General features: G+C 36.1%; 1 protein-coding gene across 1 annotated transcript in view; it reads right to left on the reverse strand.

Annotated features, from left to right (window-relative positions):
* CEP126 (centrosomal protein 126) overlaps positions 1-21,858 on the reverse strand; it is a gene marked incomplete at both ends in the record, with an annotated part of 42,269 nt that overhangs the window by 14,635 nt on the left and 5,776 nt on the right. Inside the window, 3 exon segments of the mRNA XM_080613568.1 lie at positions 11,205-11,403; positions 15,598-15,703; positions 17,025-17,170. Of these exon segments, the coding sequence (XP_080469694.1) occupies positions 11,205-11,403; positions 15,598-15,703; positions 17,025-17,170 (451 nt within the window).

Consider the following 21,858-nt stretch of genomic DNA (forward strand, 5'->3'; position numbering starts at 1 on the left):
GAATATGATTATTTTCATGTGAAGTGTCACAAGATTTAAGCCTTGTCTTGGCAAACATAGAAAACACCTCTCAGCTGTTATAATCAGAGTGATTAACACCTCTCCCCAGCGAAACCCCTGCTTCTCATCTTTCAGAAAGAAAGAAATATCATCTGATCTAAGAAGACAGATTAGTTGTAAGGGCATTTGGGAGTCCCATCCACTCCCCCAACTTTTTTGTCGAACTTTAATGTAGTGATGAGTAAGAGTAACTGGCGCCATCTGAACCACCACTGGGACAACATTATGTATGTACCATACAGGCATTTTCTTCATTATTACTTCTCCACCCAAACACTGAGATGCCTGACCCTGTTGAAAATACATGGCTTTGAAAGTACAAGATTTCAAAATAGAAATAAACAAAGGAAAACAAGCATATCAACTATTTTCACAATCTCATACACTCTTGTGAAAGTTCACTTCCACAGAACTCAACAGGTAAGTGATTTTAAAACATATTTGGAAAAAAATGTCATGAAGAACTAAGAGAAGATGAATTAGGTATGCAATATTATACAATTAAGATTTTTTATTTTCATTAATGACTTGAAATGGAAAATGTTTCAAGTGGCAAAACCTGTTAACCTGTTAGGTAATCACTTATCTGTTACGTAAGTGATTACATATCTGCTGGTAATTATGATAGAATTAACACTTAGAAAACTTACCAAAGAGTACATATAGTTCACTAGTGAATAAGAACCCATTTTCATAGTAAACATATTTTTTTAAATTCTAATAAAATTGTTAAACCATAATATTGCATAGTTCATAGCTGTACAAATATTTTAAATTGTAAAACAAAAAGCTTAGTGAGTCCTGAAAGACTTTTAATGATTGAATTAAATCTTATCTTGCACTAAATGTAAAGAGGGTGGTAAAGTCTTCCATTAGAGTTATGATCTGATATAAGGAAACTAAATAGAAGAACAAAGAACCAAGTGTAGGGAAAATTCCCTTTAGGGAACATTTTCAAACTAAAGGTACAAACTAGTGTCTTTCTAATAGAAAAGAATAAATAATGTTTTGCTAGTTATTTAATAACCTTTATGTTTAGCTAAATTATATCGTTAAACTCTGCTTGAACTTCATCAAACAAGGAAAAGGCATATGCTCAGTTTTCTATATCACACCAAATTTAAGAACTAACTTTGAAATTTTCAGATGGGAAAAGAATAGTAAAAAGAAATTCTAGGTGTCAGGTTTACTTGTTGTCTAATTTGGAAGCTGCACCTGCATAGCTAAATGTGTTTCTAAAATTAGGAAGTTAAACAGGGTAAAAACCTTGCAAGGATTTATTTTAAGAAGCCTGTTCCGATAGCAGGTTAGCTTAAACTGGTAAATATGGAGGGTGCAAGAAAAGTTAAAACTTCTAAAAATTAGATTAAGAAATTCTATCCATTTATATTCCAGAGGTTGAAAATAGACTTGATCCTGCATTATATAAAATTTTACTCTCCTTTTAAAACAAAACCCAATGGCAAGACAAAATCTCAGTTGAGGTAATTAGGCAACCTCTAGAAGTGTTAGGAACTAAAGAATAAAGGATCCCTCATTTAAACACAGTCACTTTTACTTAGTTCATGCCAATTTAGTTAATTTACATTTATTTTGTTGCATCACACAATTTCACCTTTTCATGCATTAAAGATGTTTATCATTCTCATTAAAATATTTACATATATTATTTCCCTTTCTAGCCTCCTCTGCAATGAAAGTGAATGTCACATTTTCTTGTGGAAATTCATAACTAGAACTACTTCTGCAGACCTAAAAAAGCATTCAAGAATTATTTGTTTTCTAGTGGTCAACAGCTATATGGAAATAAACCTGGGAATCCCAATGATTAAATTTGATTCAATTTGTGAAAATATTATAGGAAACAAAAATGTTCATAGAGTGTGTTGTTTTTGTGTTTTTTGGATTTGCTTATTTCGTGTGTGATACAAGTACAATTATTGCATTGCCTGTTGCCTGCATTATTTTATGCCCTACTGCATGAAATCTAAACCCAGCCTGCTCACATACTTGGTATTCTAGGAAAGTGAACACTTACAAGTAGTTAAAGAGGTCACTTGTATGTCTCAAGACTTAGAACAGCTGTGTCAAGCCATTTCATTTCAGGAAAGCACTGAGAAAGCACGAGCCTAAGAAATCTTTCATGACACCAATGAAAGAACAACACTGCAACAAGTAAAATTTTAAGAAAACCTGACAAGTGAATTTTCTGCCAAAGAACTCTGTCAGGATGCTGTTACACTAAAGAGCTGCTATATGTATATTTGACATTTTCTGCAAAAGAAGTGCTGAGTGTTCACAATTCCAGGAGGTGAATGAGAACACTCTTCTGAAGATAAATGAAGAAAAACAATACCTACTCTGAAAACCCAGGCCCCTCACCTCTCACACTGCTTGCTATTTTTGATCATTTTGACTGGTTTATTTGCAGGAATTTTTGTGAGTTATATGTGTGTGTATAGGATGTTATATTTCAGATTCCTTATGAAGTAAAAGATACCAATGGTATTTTTAAAATAATTAATTATATTAATATAAAATTACATTAATAAATTATACTAATTGTAAATAAGTGAGTAAACAAATAAATGAATAAATAATTTTTTTTCTATGCAAGTTTTGAAAACTTGATGTATATGGCACTACACAGTATTGATTTTACAGAAGATTTGTCCAAGAAAGCAAATGCCACTCAGAAAGGATTTTGGTGATTACATTACACAAAAGATCCATTATACTGTGCCAAACACACCAAAACAGTTATAGAGGTGTAGGGTGACTAGAGAAAAGCTTCCTATCAACACTCGTCTTTACTCGGCTGACTCCTAGGTGCCTCACTCCCTCCGCAAGCTATCTAAGGTACAGAAACTAGCTATCTATGAACCTGAGTATTTCAAAGGACCCAATACACACCTAGGATGCTAGAAATACAGGTTCAAACTTCTTGGGATAAAAAGAACTCAAGTTTCCAATCCTGTAGGCACTCAGGCACTTAAGTGAGCCATACTGTACTGAATGATTTTAAAATAAAAGTGATCTGAACACTGAATTTCAGGGTTTCAAGTTCTGACTTCCAGTTTTAATGAAGTCCTGAGGTAAATGTTCCTGTAGGAAGCATGTTTTCAGCTAATCAGTTCTCTCTGTTGCTTTTTATTTATTAATTTAGCATCTCAGTACTCAGAGTGCTGCTTCTTAGGATCTCTGTTCCAGGTGCCTGACTCTCACAGACTAACCTAATCATTCAGCTCCAGGGGTGGAGTTTGTAACGCTAGTTTTCAAATACTAGTAAAATTATGAAATGATTAAATGTTGAAGCAGAGCACCACAATGTATTAGTCCCTTTTTTGTTTCTAGCCCATTAATAAATTTCTTTTGAGCAGGCTTCATCTACCCCTCAAATTTAATTGATGTGGTTATGTAAAAATAGTAAGGGACTGCAAAATTGAAAACTGTCATAAGGCAAAAAATGGAGAAAAATTGGGCATGCATATGCAGTATTAATTCTAGAAGTTCTTAACTGCTTATCTAATAATCATTTTAATGTTATATATAAAATGCAAAGACATAATTTGATGAGAACTTTCACAGTTATTTACGATCTATGTTATGTTCAATGTCATTTTGGCTATCCAAAAAAATGAGAATGGAGATCAGGCAAAATTTACCCATTTTCACTTCTTTGAAATTTGCAGGTTATAGGAAAAATGATATTTTAAAAAAACATTTCATAGATGAGGCTGTTTCTAGATGACACTTTAGAGACAGAAATGAAATCAAAACATTTCTCAGAATTTTTTTTCCATTTTAAAACAAATAACTAATCCTCTCACTAATGTTAAGGTCTTAATGAGGAGACTCAAAGCTCTGAAAATATCCTTTTCAGAAAAGTTTTCCAACAAAGTCTGATTTATGGGGGAAGAGGTTAAGAATAACCGATGAAGGAAAGTATTTCTTCATCTCCTAGAAATCTCAGTATCTGTCTTCTGGTTTATTCTTATTCACAAATACACAAATAACAGATTGTTGACAGATTTGAATGAACTGGAGCTGTTGCATCAGAGAAAAAACCCCAACAAACTATCTGACCAGTATATCCATCCTGAAAGACCCAGAACCATGCAGTGTGTGAATGAAATGTAAAAAACAATCCCCAGTTCAGCAGAGGGACTGTCCTAGCAGATCTCTCGGACTTGCTAGAAAATTAGTACGCATTTCTTGCAGTCTATAAAAAAGTTGACTTTTTCTTTTAGCAATGTGAATACATTGTAAAGGTGGAACAGTTTTAACATCTTTCCACTCATCTTGTGAACTGCACAGCAGCAACCAAAGCAGAAGGTGGATTTATACTAGGAAATTCTAAAGGTCAGATACAGAAATACTTTCAGAATCACAAAATAGCTTGAGTTGGAAGGGACCCACAAGAATTATAGAGTCCAAAGCCTGACTCCACACAGGGCAACACTGAAGTTAAACTATACATCTAAAAGTGTTTTCTAGTATCATATATTTTTACCTCTCTAGAAATAAGTTTATCTAATGAGACAGTTTAATGTAATTGCCAACATTTACTGCATGTTAAAGATATTTAGTGACTGTTCCATGTTGCCTGTTTTATAAATCCGATGTTTTCAATCAAATGTTTTTCAAGACACACATTCCTCTTATGAGCATTGAATATGATTTCTAAGAACATGTAATTTCAGCATCTGTCTTTCCCTAAATATCCTACTGAATTTAAAAGCTGACTTTTTTTTCTTGCCACTGTTTGAAATAGCATAATTCTTCAAGTCTGTTGAAGATCTCTCAGTCTCCTGGATCCCAGTTATCCTCTGCTAACTCCTGTTCTCTGATTCTGAGTGTTTATTTCCAGTTTGTGAGCCATTCTTCCATATGTAAATATACTGGAATTGGGCATAAAGTACACAGCAAAGATCAAGCTATTAAATACCACAGAGGGGCTGCTGCGTGTTTATAATAATTAATATTACCAAAAAAAAAAAAAAAGTTTGAAAGAATTGATTAGGTTTCCGCATACCCAGGCTACCATGAGCCTACCAGGACACAAGCAGAATATTGGAATTAAAAAGTAGTTAAATTCTGTTTTCCTTTCCACATCTCTAAAGGTTTATCTCTTAAAAAACCAAACAAAACACAGGTCTGCCATGTTCAAAGGGGTAGAATTACTCTGGACATTGATACTTTAATGTTGATGAGAAAGCAATAGATTTCCCAACATCCACTTGAGTCATTAGCATACACTATCTCTGATAACACCAAATTCACATAATAGCATCCTGGCAGAGTATGCACAAACTTTTTTGTCTTCCACTCCCTTGCTAAAAGCAAACATTTTATTATTACCATCACTGCAGTAAACTAAAGATCAGATACTGCTATTTTTAACTCTGTTCTTCTCCTTTAGCTACATTTATGAACATTTTTCTCTGTTGCAATAAAACAAATCACTTAAAAAGTAGCTATTAAGTATGGTAGAAATAATTTAATGCATAGCTGTATATAAATATTTCATAGACATGTATATAGACACAAAGATAATCAGAGGGCTGGAGCACCTCCCGTATGAAGACCGGCTAAGAGAGTTGGACTTGTTAAGCCTGAAGAAGAGAAGGCTGTGGGGGGACCTTATAACTGTCTTTCAGTTCCTAAGTGGGGCCTACAAGAAATCTGGAGGGGACAGTTTACAAGAGCATGTAGTGACAGGACCTTTAAGGTCCTTTCCAACCCAAACCATTCTATGATTCTACGATTTTATATAAGGATATATGCATTTGAATGTAAACCCAAAAGTGGAGTCATGCTAATAAGTATGGCAATCCTTATGAGAAAAAGTATATGCTGGTAAAGGAGGAGCAGCTATATATTAGATGTCAGTTCTCAGTTTCCCTGTTTCTGTGAGCTGTGCTGTATGTATAACAATCCTAAGTTATCGATAAGCAAAGTCTTATTCATGTATTAATCTACCTGTGGAATAACTGTTTTGAACTGAAAATGCTGTTTCAACTTCAATTCTACATTTCACCTGTTCAATAAGGGCTTTGAACTGAGGCAAAACACTCTTCAAACGACTGAACATCCAGCTTATCAGATATGAAGATTGTAATGTCATTTTATACAGCACAGGTTTGGAATAAATCACTATTTCAGGTAAAAAACCCCAACATACTCTTGAGGAATACACAGTCAAAACAAGTTTGAATATTTGGGTAAGATAATTTAGTCTGGAGATATATTTCAATTTTCTTTTACAGCAAATGTGAATTTTGAACTAGTGAAATAACGTGGAAGAGTGGCATGTTGCAATATTGGTTAAAAGCCAATAAAACCTGAACCCTCTTCATCTTGCCAAAAGGAAAATGAGTAAGGAAATCACTTGAGTTTGTCACATAATGTAAGTGATGAACATAAAATGTGTTAACATTCACAGTTACAAGAAAAAAATCGCCAGAGATTAAAGGTGACCATCAAAACCTATTTCAGGATTTTGAAGGTCTCTTCAAAATCAAGTCTGATTTCAGTTCCAATGCCATTTTGTGCTAACCCTGCCCTTAAGAGTCTGTTTTCCCACTAACTAGCCCTGAGCATCTTATGAGTTCTTGACACTTGGGACAGACTCTGTACATAGACACTCCTTTTTTCCATGCTGGTCTTGCCTATGCCTCTGAAGAGACATACACCTTGCAGAAGGAACCTGTGTTTAACTCATTCCAGGCATACTACAAACACACTTGAAAATGAGTTCAGTTTTAACATCAGTTACCTGAAACATCTCAATTTCATAGATGCAGTCCAACCTCAAAAGCATAGTAACCCAAACAGCTAGCAGTCATAAAGGTCAACTCACTCACGTAAGTAAGGCAATGGCCATATCTATGTGTTTACAGCATCTGCTGCTTTCATTCTGTGTTCGTTCTCAGAGACTTACTGAATTCTACATGTAGTGTATATAAACACACACACAACATAGCAGATACAAAATTTTACAGTATTAGAAATAATATAAGAATAACCCTCTGACCTCATGGTTTGGCTGACCTCATGGTTTGGGTTTCAGTTTCTGAGGAATTATACTTGTATTCCAGTCCATATATTGGAGTTTTTTATGGCAAGAAGAAATTAATCCCCTTGCAGAAAAACTGATACGGACTACTTCAATGGCTGTAAAGTATGCTTGGAAAAAAAGGAGAGCCAAGGTAAAATTCATGCTTCAAATCAAGGGATTTAAATTTGGATTTCACAGATACCACTCTAATAACCTAATTAAGGTCATATAAAGGAGGGAGGAGAAAAATACAATCTCTGTGTTGCAATGTATACCTATTTTGCCTGTGAATTAGTCCTTACTTCCAAGTATTTTGTTTAAAAAGCGAAACAACAGAGGTAAAAAGTTAGGTCAATCAAACAGTTTAATTCAAGCATAATATATTTTACTGGAAGAGTTTAAAAATATTGTACTGATCAAAACAACTTTGTATGGCCACCAAACTAAAGAGGTGATGAAAAGACAAAAGATACAGAATCATAGAATCGTAGAACGGTTTGGGTTGGAAAGGACCTTAAGATCATCAAGTTCCAACCCCCCTGCCATGGGCAGGTTCGCCTTACACTAGATCATGTCACCCAAGGCTCTGTCCAGCCTAGCCTTGAATATTGCCAGGGATGGAGCATTTACCACTTCTCTGGGCAACCCATTCCAGTGCCTTGCCACCCTCACAGTAAAGAACTTCTTCCTTACATCTAATCTAAACTTCCTCTGTTTAAGTTTTAACCCATCAACCCTTGTCCTATTACTACAGTCCCTGACGAAAAGTCCATCTCCAGCGTCCTTATAGGCCCCCTTCAGATATTGGAAGGCTGCTATGAGATCTCCACTCAGCCTTTTCTTCTCCAGGCTGAACAGCCCCAACTTTCTCAGCCTGTCTCCATACGGGAGGTGCTTCAGTCCCCTGATCATCCTCGTGGCCTCCTCTGGACTTGCTCCAACAGCTCCATGCCCTTCTTATGTTAAGGACACCAGAACTGCACACAGTACACCAAGTGGAGTCTCACGAGAGCAGAGTAGAGGGGAGGATCACCTCCTTCGTCCTGCTGGTCACGCTTCTTTCAATGTGGCCCAGGATACGGTTATCTGAATACTACTAATTCTTTCCACAGTTGAGCCATTTTAATGGAAAATTTCTAAATTATTAAGTTTAAGGCAAGTGCCAGAAGTGGAAAATTTCAACATAAACAGTTAACTTTTAGAAAAATTATAAAGCACGTGGGAGTAATGTCTTTTGGTGAAAAGCTAGATGCAGCTTTAGCTGAAGACCGTGCTACCAGCTCCACCTTAAAGATCTTACTTACGATTGCAGCAAAACCAGGAAAGGACTGTGCAATAAAACCTTTGATTGTGAATAAAGTTAGCAATATTAATTTCTTTGAAATGGAACACATAGACATAAAACAAGTAATAATTTGGTGTACTGGCTCAGACATAACTTGCGCAAAATAAAATCTACTGCTCTCGATTTTTTAAGCAAAATAATTTTGGAGAATGGTGGAAGGGTCACTAAAACCTTTGTCTTATCAATAAAACTACTAAGTTTTATGGATGAAAAGCAGGGAAGACACCAAATCTACTAGTAAGGGTCTACATAGAAAATTATTGCCCTATAGGAAAGAAAAGAATTTTAGGAATCTTTATAATCCTGCTGGGCCTGTAAAAATAGAAACAAAGAGAGGTCAAAGGATCTCAGCGGATGGTTGGACTGCAAAGCATGTGCACAGTGAAATACTTTGACATTAGTTTCAGAAAGGCAAGCACTGTTGAAATGACTTTGGACAACAGACAGTAACTAGACTACTGAAGCCTGTTCTTGTAAGAGTATTATAAATAATTATAAATTATAAATTGTATTAGAGTTTTATAAATACTATTTTACATCATAGGAAGTCACAATGCACATGCACACCAGCACAATCCAAGTATTAAACTTCCAAGTCTCATGCCTTAGAACAATGACAATACATTTCTTGACTATTTTTCTAATGAGAATCCACAGCATGTAATTTCAAGAAAGTCCAAATGTTTGAAGTATAAATATTTACAATTTGAAACTGTTCATCAGAGGGAAGAAGCTGAGCAACCCCTAGTGGTAGCAGAAAAATACATACTGGGAAAAAAAGGCAAAATTTTTCACAGGATCAAAGCATTTTCAAAAATACATTATTTTGTAAACACAAATTCTAAAGCTGATTATAACATTTAGAAAAACTGTAAAAATTCAGGTATGATGCATGGCAGTTCTTCCCTAGAAAAAAAGGCACAAGTCTTCAGAGCAGCTGAGGGAACTGGGGTTATTTAGGCTCGGGAGGACCTTAACGCTCTCTACAAGTACCCGAAAGGAGGATGGAGAGAGGATGTGGCTGGTCTTTTCTCCCAAGTAACAAGTGATAGGACAAGAAGTAGCAGCCTCAAGCTGCACCAGGGGAGGTTTAGATTGGATACTAGGAAAAATTTTTTCACAGAGAGGGTGATCAGGCATTGGAACTGGCTGCCCAGAGAAGTGGTGGAATCACCATTCCTGGAAGCGTTCAAAAACCTTGAGATGAGGTCCTCAGTGATATGGTTTCGTAGTGGTCTTGGCAGTACTGCAGTAATGGTTGGATCTGATAATCTTAAAGGTCTTTTCCAGTCTAGTTGATTCTATGATTCTAGAATTCTATTTGAATGTGACGATTGTGTTTGATAAAATACACTACAATATAGTTGTCTTACAATGCATTACAAAGAATCTTTTCTTTACATTTTTCTCAAAGAGATTTTTTTTCTTCAATTCTTAAGATGTCCTAATGCAGGTACTGCCAAATTCAGCATGATCATTTAAGGAGGAATTTGCAAACACCATACAAATAAAATGCACAAAATATAAAAGCTTAGACCTTTTTATATTTTCTTTGAAAGTGGTTATCTAGAATCCAGGTTTATCAGCTCCATTCTATAAATTCATTACAAAGTGTACTTTCTGTCTTCTGAACCTTCTGGAAATTTACTCCAGCTGAGTGAGATTTTCTGTGTTAGCCATCTGCTGCTCAAGATTCTTATGAATACCCATCAGAACAAAGTAGGTATAAAGACAGAGATGAATATGCCTGTAAACATCAATATCAAAGAACTCAAAATATATCTGAACTGTATACAGTCTTTCAAGAGTTATCCATGCATAGGTATTAAAAGGAAAAGCCCTTGGTCTGTTGCCACCAATGATCCCATGCCTCTAGCCGTCACTAGCATAAAGGGATGGTGATTCATAGGGTCAAGCTCATTTCAGACCCCACAAGTCCACACACCAGTAGATAATATTACAGAAATAAAAGAATGGGTCAAAAACTATGCCCTCTTCTTTCAAAAAAAATGTAATATTGAAGACAGTATCTCCAAAATCAAAGAAAACATGGACAGACCTAAAATTACACTTAAAAGTGCAGTCATAAGAAATCACTTTGGAAACGAGTTTTTCTTGATTTTCATTGTGTTTCTAAAGTGACTTTTGAAACTGGTTTTCGGTCAAAAAATTATTCAGGCAGAAAGTTAATGTGCTTGTTGCTAGAACACTTGCATTTATTTCAAAGATGACAAAAAATGATTTCAAGAGAATTGAAGTCAATTCCTAAGAATTCACCGAACACTGGGAAAAAAGAAACAACCCCCCCAACATTTATATAATAATTATACTACCATAGCACTTTGTGCTGAACTGTAGCAATCAGCAAAGCAATGTGAATTGCAAGCTGCCAATTTAACTCTGGAGCTAGCACAAGATTCCTGTGATAGACTAATGGCTAGATACTTCAGAGCCAAGAATTATGACATACAAATCTTAAATTCACAGAAAGAAAAACATGACAGATATCTGAAGATTTTGTGATAACAGTCTTGTAAATATTTTTAAAGATCTCTGATTTCTTACTGAAAAATATGCATACTTTTACTATATATAATCTACTGGCACAGTATAGTGTGCTCTCAGGTGCTGTCTGCTTGGTAAACAGTGCTTAACAGATGTTCCATTTTTATCACATTTAAGACACTTTTGACTACATTTAAGAAGCAGCATGTAATGAGTCACATGGAAATATCATACCTCCACATCGCTGAGATGTTGTTTTTCAAGGAGCTGTTGCATTTCTTTCAGATTTTTCTGGAAGAGAAGTTGGTTACTATCCATGTTTGTTCTACTGCTCTCTTGTATTGTTTTATCCCAGCCAACCATTGCTGAAATCTGCTTCTGATGGCAAAAACCGTTTCTAGATGCTGATGAGGATGAAGTGTCATCTGCAGTTCTTGATGCAAGCAAATAACTTATTACTTTGGCTTATTTCTATGCATCAACTGTACACTGTTAAACATGTCCCTGTCCAAAAGTACACATCATCAATAAATGCCTGGAAAGTGAAGGACAGATATACTATACCTAACTACAGGTGGTGCTAAAACTGTCCAACACTTTCAATTTTAAACCTTTTCTTCTGCTATTTATAAATAGTCAGACTTTTCTGATTGGGTTGTTGGGTGACTGCCTCAGGCTGAATTAATCCGGAAAATGTCAGCCAACAGTTTGGTCATTTACAGAAATGGAACACAGAGTGTTTGTTTTTTTGTAGGGCTTTTTGGCCTTTTTTTTTTTTTTTTGCTTGTTTTGTTTTTTGGTGCCTTTTTTTTTTTTTTTTGGTGTGTGTATGTGTGTGGTGGTGTGGTTTTTTTTCTTTTTTAAACAAGCAAAATGGCCTTTATTTTTCCATAAGTTTGGTTTATATAGAGCATAGCTATATACTGATGCTGTCAGATATTCCCTTTCTTCAAATAGCAAGAAAGCTTTGTAGTATCTAGAGAGCCCAAATGTACTGATGCCAGGTAATGTCAGTAAAGGGGTACATTCAGGAATTTATACTTACTACCTGAAAAAAAATATCTTTGGAGTAGCTGGTGCAGCTGGGTACTGTGGTCAGGGTGAGCCTGGCCTGGTAAGTCAGATAGAGGAAACCATAGGATGAGAACTGGCAAGAACCATAGGTCTGGTTGACACCCAGAAATCAAAGTACCCAAGAAGCATGTGAAGCCAAATGACAAGAAAAAATGTGACTAGGAAGACAGGAAGTGTGTAACAAGATATATTAAAGAATAAAAAGCAGACAGAACTGGAATGAGGCTGGGTAAGATCACTAGGAACAGGAACAACAGGAACAAGCTTTGGAAAAGAAGCAGCAAGACCTAGGTAGATATCAAGAATGACAAAGTAGCTTTAACCAGTAAGAAAGGTAGGCCTTAAGAAAAGCGAAAATAACCCCCACACCGAAACACAACAGCTCAAAGGTAGATCAAGTGTTAGACTTCTGGAAGTATAATGATTAACAGGTTGCCAGCTATGCTTGACTTACTAGGTGGAACAGTTTAGCGAAGGATCCTGGCTTTTGGCTCCAACCTGGTTCCAGGGCCCTAAATGCCCTTAGTCTGGCATACCCAAAGTGGCACTTACAGAAACCTCCCATCAGAACCATGCTTTGAGTTCTGATATCTGTTCAGTAGAACCATTAACCCTTACAATTGAGTAGAAAGCCAAGCCTATGTCTCGCTGGTTTAGGATCAAGTATTTGTTGTACTTCACAATTACTACAAATAGTGGCAGGAGAAAAGATCTTGGAAACAGATTATGGGTATAAACCTCCAGTGAAGTTACTTGTAAAATGGTTATTCCTTTACCAACAAGGAGAGATTCAGTTTTTATTTTACCAGGTTGATCAGGTCCAATATTTAAAATGATACTTTGCCTCAACAATCACTGGATTTTGAGTAACAAACTAAACCTTATTGTCCATTCAATATGAAGATGCTTTTCGACATTCCCAGGATGCATTTCTGACATACAGTTCTTACATATATATAGTATTGGCAGTCCTGGGGTAATGGTTGGACTTGATCTTACAGGTTTTTTACAACTTAGTTGATTCTATGATTCTATGATTCTCTTGCTCATTAGGTGTTTCTGGATTTTTTTTACCTTCTCAAAGAGGAGGTAATATGTCTCCATTGCCTAATTTAATTCTTTACAACTTTTTAAACATAGACATTGAGAACTCTAGAACTTTATAAAATTCACCTATATCCAGTTGCATCTCTAGCCATATTTATCTTGAATACTTCATACAGTATTAATTTCTTCCTTTAAAAGGGGACTGCCAATGAACGCTATATATTCTATTTCTGATGGAGTGTAAATTCTAAAGATGATGCAAGGTATTTGGGTTGAGTCTCTATAGAAGTTTAAGAAGAGACAGAAACACAGAAAGGGATCTACTACCTCGTCTGAGTTAATTATTAGTTGACACAAAATTTCCAACTAAAGGGATTCTAAGGCATTTTTAAAGCTTTACAGCTCAGAACTGTTGAGTTTTGAAGAACCTCCACCTTTGAGAACCTTTTCAAAATGTTCTTCTGTATCAAAGCTTACTTTTCTGTACTGTATTGCAAGAAATTTATTTGCCCTCTAAGAGAATTTTGCACAGCTTTTCAAACCACGTCTGAAAACACAGAAATGCCACTTCTATGATGCACACAAACTATGGCTCCCAGATCAACACTAAAAAGAACAACACTGCAATAACATCTTCTGTAACAGATCAGAAGAATCTAGCCTACATGACATGTGTTCAGTTTGAATCTCAGTGCTTAGTAAGGGATTGTGTGAGACGCAGACAAAAAACACAGAGTATTTTCTGTGGCAAGGAAGGAAGACAAATTGTTAGTATTAGTATAAGCAAAGGTTTATTTCATGTTATTTATATACCTTGCACCTACACAGAAGCCTGTACTGCAATAACTCTATTTGCCATACCTCCAATATTTCTTACATCATCCTGCACCCACCCCATACGGCTCCTACTAAAGTCTCCTAGCTAACCAGCTGGGAAAAAGGCAGCACTGTAGCAGATTTCAAGATATTCATATGCTGACTTACCCACACTAACTGCCTTGTGACCTGCCAGTAGCTCCATGCAGACTCAACTTTTAAACCTTTTTCATGCTTTCTTCCTTGCTCAATTGCCAATTTCAAACTTGTAGAAATATAATTATGCTTAAGATTCTTAGCTGTCTTTCAGATTTGTTTACAGGGGAACACAAAGTGTAAAAGAATATAAACACATACATTTAATTTCCTTAGGAAATCGAGTTATAAAAATGAAAATCAGGGAAAGAACATTCATTATTATAGGATAGTGAATTTTAAAAAGAATACAAATTGACAGCAATGTTATACTGTGAAAAATGGTATGTCATTTGAAGAGGTCCTGAGGGAAAAATGTGAGACCCTGAGGCACAAGCAGCAGTTTGAAGAAAGATGAAAACTAAAGAAACAAATGATAAAGGCAAGGGGAAGAGGCACTGAGGTGCTCTCCTTAATCAAGCTATTAGTGAAACGGGACAAATGATCAGGAATCCTGAGACAGGGTTCAGAAATATCTGATTTTTTTTTTTTTTTGGCCATAATTTCAACTTATACTTAGAAGGTAAATTTTTTTGGGGGAGAGGGTTGGTTGGTTTTACGGTTGCAATCCTCCTATGTATGTGACTGGCAGATAGCATGAGCATTTAGCTCTAAGACCTATAGAATATTTTCTCGATTGCCCTGTTTATCACCTGCATATGTATTAATCAGCAGTAGGTATGTAACCAAACTGAATATTAACATCACAATGAAGGTCACACTGAAGTAGGGAGACTCCTTTTAGACAGAGTTTATCTCTATTCTGAACATCTGCTCAATTTACAGCATGCAGACAATAATTCGATTAACAGTAATAACAAAAGCAGCAACAACAAAAATAAAACCCTGAACTGAAATGCTAAAAAAATTAGAGATTATGAAGGGAATAATCAGGAACGAGTATCAAATACACCAGATAGATAAACTATGAATGAAAAGAAAAAGTTCTTGGGTAGACTGGAAAGACTACAATACAAATTGTATGTGATACGAAATGAAATTGCAGGCTGAATTGTTTTCAGGGTGCTCAAGATATACAGAGAGGATGAGAAATTTAAAGGAATGACAGCTGGAAAAAAGATAAGATCATGGCATGAATATACAAACTAAACTATCCTTGAATGTCAAGGAAAAAATCTGGATGAGAATAAGAAATAATCTAGACAAAATACTTCATAATTCATAGAACAGCAGATGGCTTGATAACCATGGCAATCTGAGTTGGACTATAACTAAATGGGGACTAGGTCAGCCTGACTATTCCCAGAATTCCATTGAAGGGAAAAGGTTTGTGTCATCTCCTCCGTTGTTTTACCAAACGGATACAAATAACTCAAGGATGTTTCATAATGCTTCATTGGAACAGTTCACAGAAATGCTTTCTTTGCCACAAGAGAAATGGCCTACAACTCCTTAAAGAGTAATTGTCTGCTGTTTATTGAACGCACTAAGCAATTTACTTCCTTTGATCATTAGAGTAAACAGAAATGCTTACCTGAAGTTGGTTTTGTTTCTGCTGGGCAAGCATAGTCCTGGTGTTAAAACTGATCCTTCAATCTGTTCAAGAGCTTCTTCTAACTGAAATGCTGCTTTTGTCTGGACTAGTGGGATTAGAGTGAAAAACACAATGGAAAAAATAGTTTAAAAATCAGAATATTTTACCATAAATGGTTTGGTTAAGTTTCTGCAGTTTGGAAGCCTAAATTCAGACTGTTACAATAAATTGAATGGTTTAGCATCATTTAGCTATGCTAAAGCAACTCTTGTTCCTCTTAAGCAAAACCCCAGTTTATTTCAGTGTTTACAGTAACACATGTATTCAACAGGTTTGCTATTCATTTTTAGACTGCACTGTTGAAAAAGTAGGAGGTTAGAAACCCCAACACTGACTTTGTTTTTACATCAAGATCTGCTCATGGACTAAGCCAAAGTTATGGCTTGCAGATACTTTATAGAGGCCAAATTGTAACTTAATAATCAAACTAGTGGAGAAAGAGTCCAGACAGGCACAAGGTGTTGCCTCGTCCAAGTAAATAGAAGTAGGGTAGAAAGTGGCAGAGTTGCTATAAAGGAAACCCAGGAAAAGAAATTGTGATTCATTATATTGCTACACAGTCTGGGCTGTCAGTAGAGCTATGAAGAAGCCCTAAACCAGTGATGTTTTGTAATTTTAATCTGACATTTGATCTTGAATTCAGAGACATTACCTCACAGTTGGCGCAACTGCAGTTGGGAGAGTAAATCTGTTAAAGAATACCTAAGTAATATACCATATCTTAAGAGTTTCAACACTGGAAAGTTGACTGGAAATCAGACTTGGCTGATGCTGTTCAAACCTCCTGCCAATCTGTACTGATTCCAAGAAAGCAGGAATAGAGTTGAAGTGATCATTACTTCCCAGCAGCAAGAGAGCAACTTAAGAAGCTAATTCAGCAGAAGTTATGTAACACAGTAAATATATGCTAGGACTGCTTTTATTTAATGATAAACAAAATGCACATTCTAGATTATTTCACATTTGGAGGTTCAAAGAGCAGATCATTATACTACCCTAGTAACTTTCAGGGACCTTGTAACACCTCACACCCAGCTGTGAAAGCATGGTATTGTAAGCAGTGAGCACACTGCAGTGAAAGAAGTGGGGAAAAACCCAGGAAGCCACAATATCGCAAGGAGGTGATGTACTTACTGTACTGGAATATAATGAAATACCTCACAATACAATATTCAGGAAAAAAAAATATTGCTTTGTTTTAATTCCTTCTACCCAATTTTGTCGTATGTATCAGATCTGAACTTCTTGACAGTTAAATTGTTCTTATATGAATTCAATTAGAGTGAAGTTCTGTTTGCCTCAATTATATTCTATTAATACAAAAAACAATTATATTATGAATAATGGTTAAATTTTAATTTACAAACCTATTTGCTTGTGCTGAGGAAAAGGCAGATGAGCACGCTGGAACTTATCAGTTGCTTCCTGAAGTTTAATTTTCCTCTGCTGCAGAACTCGTTGTCTAAATCTTTGTTCTTTCTCTTCCGCTTGCTTCTGTCTTTCTTCAAAGGCTCTGTATTTAAGAAGCAAAAGTAGATGATCCCTATGTTTTCAAATTACAGTTACCAAAATAGTAGTAACTTTCTTACTTACCAATTCACAATTTTAGTAAAAAACCTTGCTTGTCCATAAATTAAATGCTATAAACTTCAGGAGAACTGGATTTTTATGTTTGGACATAAACGGGACAGTGGGTGGTGAAGACGAGACACACCATAATATTTTTATTTTTTTAGCCTTAACTAGAATTCATTTTTTTCTTATATGTGAATTAACATGCAGACTCGACTAGTTCTTGTCACCAATGTGACTTTCTACATTACCATGTAAATGTATAACAGCGGTCAGATCAATAGGAAAGTGAACAGCAAATGTTCTGTGCCTACACTGTTGAGGAAACAGTAACAATTTAAAAGCTGTTATTCAGAAATAACACAAAGGAACTACAGCTTTTATCTATAAATATGTAAGACTTAGTATCAGCTTCTAGTTGTTGAGAAGCTTCCTGAAAGACATCAGGTTAGTAGCACAAAATAGAATAAAACAGCAATGTGAAACTATGACAGAATAAGTTATGAGTACCAACTATGTTAAAAGTGTCCTACTGGCTGGAAAGCAAAGCAGGCTCTAATCCAAACCAACAACCATTACCTATGTGGTGATCATTGCTATGTGGAAGTTTCATTCCTACTGAGAAACTTGAACAAGCTCCTTGAGCAAAATATACCCAGTAAATTTGTTGGCACAGTGACTACATAGGTAAGTCACATTTAAATGATGGTTTTAAACTGAAAGAGGGGAGATTTAGTCTAGCTATAAGGAATATATTTTTTACAATGAGGGTGGTGAAGCACTGGAACATGTTTCCCAGAGAGGTGGTAGATGCCCCATCCCTGGAAACATTCTATTCTAAATACAGTAATACTGTAAAAGTCGTATCTTTGAGTTCAAATTCTAAAGCCTGCCATGCAAGGATCACTACAACTGGGAGCTTCCCATTTTTAAAGGTGTCTGTGTGTAAGAAATGTGATTTGACAGATCACTACTACACTACACAGGGTACCACTCCTAGCCAGCACTAGTGGAAAGAAAGGTAGTAATGTTTACACATACGCTATTTCTCTCATCACAATAAGATACCTTCCCATAACTTTAATCACTTGCGGTTGCTCCACAGATCTTTCTGCTTAATGGAGCAAAGCTGCTACTTAACAGAGCTTCTCTTTAACTCAAGCTAGTTTAATTATTCTTCCCTTCACTTTTCAGGGAAAGAGTTCAAACTGAAATATTCAATTTGAACCTCCCTAATATCCCTTCAAAGTGCTGACCTGTGAAAACAAACAGAAAACTAATCTGAAATAGGTACTTTTTATTTTAGAAAGTCAAAAGGTCATAATTGCACAACAGTAAAAATTAGGAAAACTGCCAACTAATTCCCCAGTACACACTTTTACAGGAATATCCACTTTAATCCACTTGGAAGCCAAAGTATAGCAGAGAGAGACATAAGGAACTTTCACTGTTTTGAAAATTCATATGCGCATGGTTGTCAAAACATACTGAAACTAATGACTTGAGATTTCTCAATTTTATGGACAAATTGTTGCATTTCATTAGTAGAAACTGAAGACAAATATATATACAATTTTTTTCCAAGTGGAAATGCACTTTAAACAGATTCCATGCAGCTTTTCAAACCTTAAGTCACAAAGACAACATTCTTGCTTTCCTGCCATCATTATGAGTGCACCTTGAAACTCCTTCCCGTATCATAAGGGAAAACTGGAAGTTGTGTAACATCTGATCTTCCTTCTTCAATACTACACCTCCAGTGCTACCAGTGTGAAGCTCAAGAAAGACAGTGGTGGAGCATATGAAAAGCTAAGAGTAAAAGAGAGACAAAATGTGCAAGGATCCACTGCTTTTGCTGATGTATGTAGCACTCTGGATTAATGTTCTCCAAGGTCAGAAATCAAAATGGCAGTAGACTCCCCTCAGAAAGCTCCAGATATCCCAGCAGCAGGATTCCTCACAATTGTCTTGGATCACAAGAACTGCTGAAAGTAAATCCTGTGCTGTATATAGGCAGTAATTTACGTTTTATTTTAACAAATAAATGGCAAATGGCACTTAATAGAAACACATTCAAAAATCTAGATGAATTTCTACAATTCTAGGTAGCTTTTCTACAGATGGAGTTCTAAAACTATACAGCTATAATGAAGGTTAAGACAGAAAACTGACTTCTGCAAAGAGAAACAAAAAAAACCATGATCCCAACACTGCAAGTTTAATTTGCAAACTTCAGTTTGTTGGCAAGCAGGAATGGCTTTATTTGAAGCATAAGGTGAAGCCAGACAAGCAATTATCCAAAACCAGGAAAAATCTGCGGAGAACTATGGAACTTTAATTGTCCATACAATCCAGAAGTTAGAACTGAAAAAGTAGCATGGGAGTTCATTGTCAGCTTTCAGTATTCCTGTGTTTCAGACATGTTAAAATCTGATACAGAAATCTTTATCCTGACTAAAGAAACAGGCAAATCACAACAGAGGAAACAGACTTGCTTATCCTAGTAAGTACTTCAAACACATTCTTCTTGATCCCCTTAATATTTCTAGAAGCAGCTCCACAAGGCCTTTAGTTGAACTGTGGTTGTTAAATCCAGACATGTGGAAAATTCGACAACTTTGCACCTGGAGTAATTCCATTGTATAACTCCAAAAAGGAAAGAGTAAATTCTGATAGTCTTTATTTATTTTTTAAATTCTTTTGGAGTATGACTTAGCTGCACTCTTCCACATTCTTAATAACTGGCATAACCCCCCCCTCTTGTTCCATACAGATGGATATGGGGAAGTCCAAATGCTGATGCAAGAGATCTTTTTCACCACAGCTCATCATGATCTCTATTTGGTTTGGATTAAGACATGAAGGAGAAAAAAGATCTTATTTTAAATGTAAGGAAATGCATTAAGGATATTCAGTGAAGCCTGCATCATTAACTTCTTGACCTCACAGAATGTAAATTGTGACACCCAGGTGCATTATGTAAAATAAATAATTTTACAAATTCACATTGACATCTTACAGAAAAACAGTTAAAGCAAATATTTGTTCATCCGCAGTCCTTAAGTCACCAGCTTAGGTTCACATCACAGATGTAACATTGGCAAAAGCGCATGGATTTAAGATGGAGAGTTAGCAGAAGAATTTCCTGACCGGTGTTTTTTTAACCCAGTTTTTCTGTCTACTATAAACAACCCAGTGGTGCAGCAATTTTTGAAATTGCTGCCAAAATGCTTATAGTGAATTTGGAATAAGAAACTTAAAATATTTAGCAGTTTCGCATATACAGACATTATGTGGAAGGTATTTTTATGTTAAAACCAGAATGACTAGATGGTGGAACTATTTCCTGGTTAATTTTATTAAATTATCTTCACAGTGAGGTGACGGATGCTGCATTCCCAGGTGGACTAAATGCTTAATACTGCCTTGGATAATGATTAAAAAAAGGAATATATACAGTGCATATGGAATGCTACAAAATGAAACTTTTGGTACCGCGTTGATACTATTCATCCATTGCCATATCACATTTGCAAACCAGTGCACAGTAATTTTAAAACTGAGGTGGGATAGTATTTGTATACTTAATGACTACAGCAACATCACGAAAAGGCTAGAATGCAGTGTCACACTCAAAACCCCCTTCATGTACAGAGAGGAAACACACTTTACATCCTTAAAAAGATTGGCAGATGTTGCCCATAGGTTTTTTATTTTAAATGAAATACTTCCCAGAACTATAGGAACACATGTTTTGAATTCTGTCCCCTCATCTTCTTTGATTATCGTATGCTGAACACAAAAGGAGAGGCCTAAATTGCCGTAAGGGCTTTGGACGGACTGACACAATGTTGTGACGGTTCACTGAGGGCTGTCCTCCAAAATGCCCGAAGGTTTACAGGAAGGCTGCCTGCTCTATCCACCAGTTGTGCTTCAGATCTTGTTTATAGGCAAAAAGTAAGCACACATTATATAAAGCCAAGAACTTTTTTGTTAGCATAATTCAATCCTTGAGAGTCTAATCATTATTAATCCAGATGCAATTGTTAATGAAAAATAATAATACAGTGTCCTGGGTTCAGCAGTAGCAGTCATTTTTCCTCCTTCTTAGTAGCTGTTGCAGCACTGTGTTTTTGACTTTCAGCCTGGGAACAGGGCTGATAACAGCGATGTTTACACTGACCAAGGACTTTGTGAGTCTCATGCTCTGCCAGGGAGGAGGAGAAGCTGGGAGGAAGCAGGGACAGGACACCTGACCCAAACTAGCCAAAGAGGTATTCCATACCACAGCACGTCATGCCCAGGATGTAGAACTGAGAGTGGCCCGGAAGGGCTGGAACACTGCGGGGTGGGGGCGAGGTACTAGTTGGTGAGCGGTTGTATTCTCTTGCTTGTTATTTCCTTTATCATTATTACTATTAGTGGTAGCAGTAGTGATTTGTGTTATACCTTAGTTATTAAACTGTTCTTATCTCAACCCGTGGGAGTTGCATTCTTTTGATTCTCCTCCCCGTCCCTCCAGGAGCAGAGGGAAGAAAGGTGGGGGGGGAAGTGGACTTCGTGGCTCTGATTTACGGCCTGGGCTTAAACCACGACATACAGTTAGAATACTTCTATACAAACAAAGCC

This window comes from Psittacula echo, assembly GCF_963264785.1.
Source record: "Psittacula echo genome assembly, chromosome: 3".
NCBI classification, from domain to species: Eukaryota; Metazoa; Chordata; class Aves; order Psittaciformes; family Psittacidae; genus Psittacula; species Psittacula echo.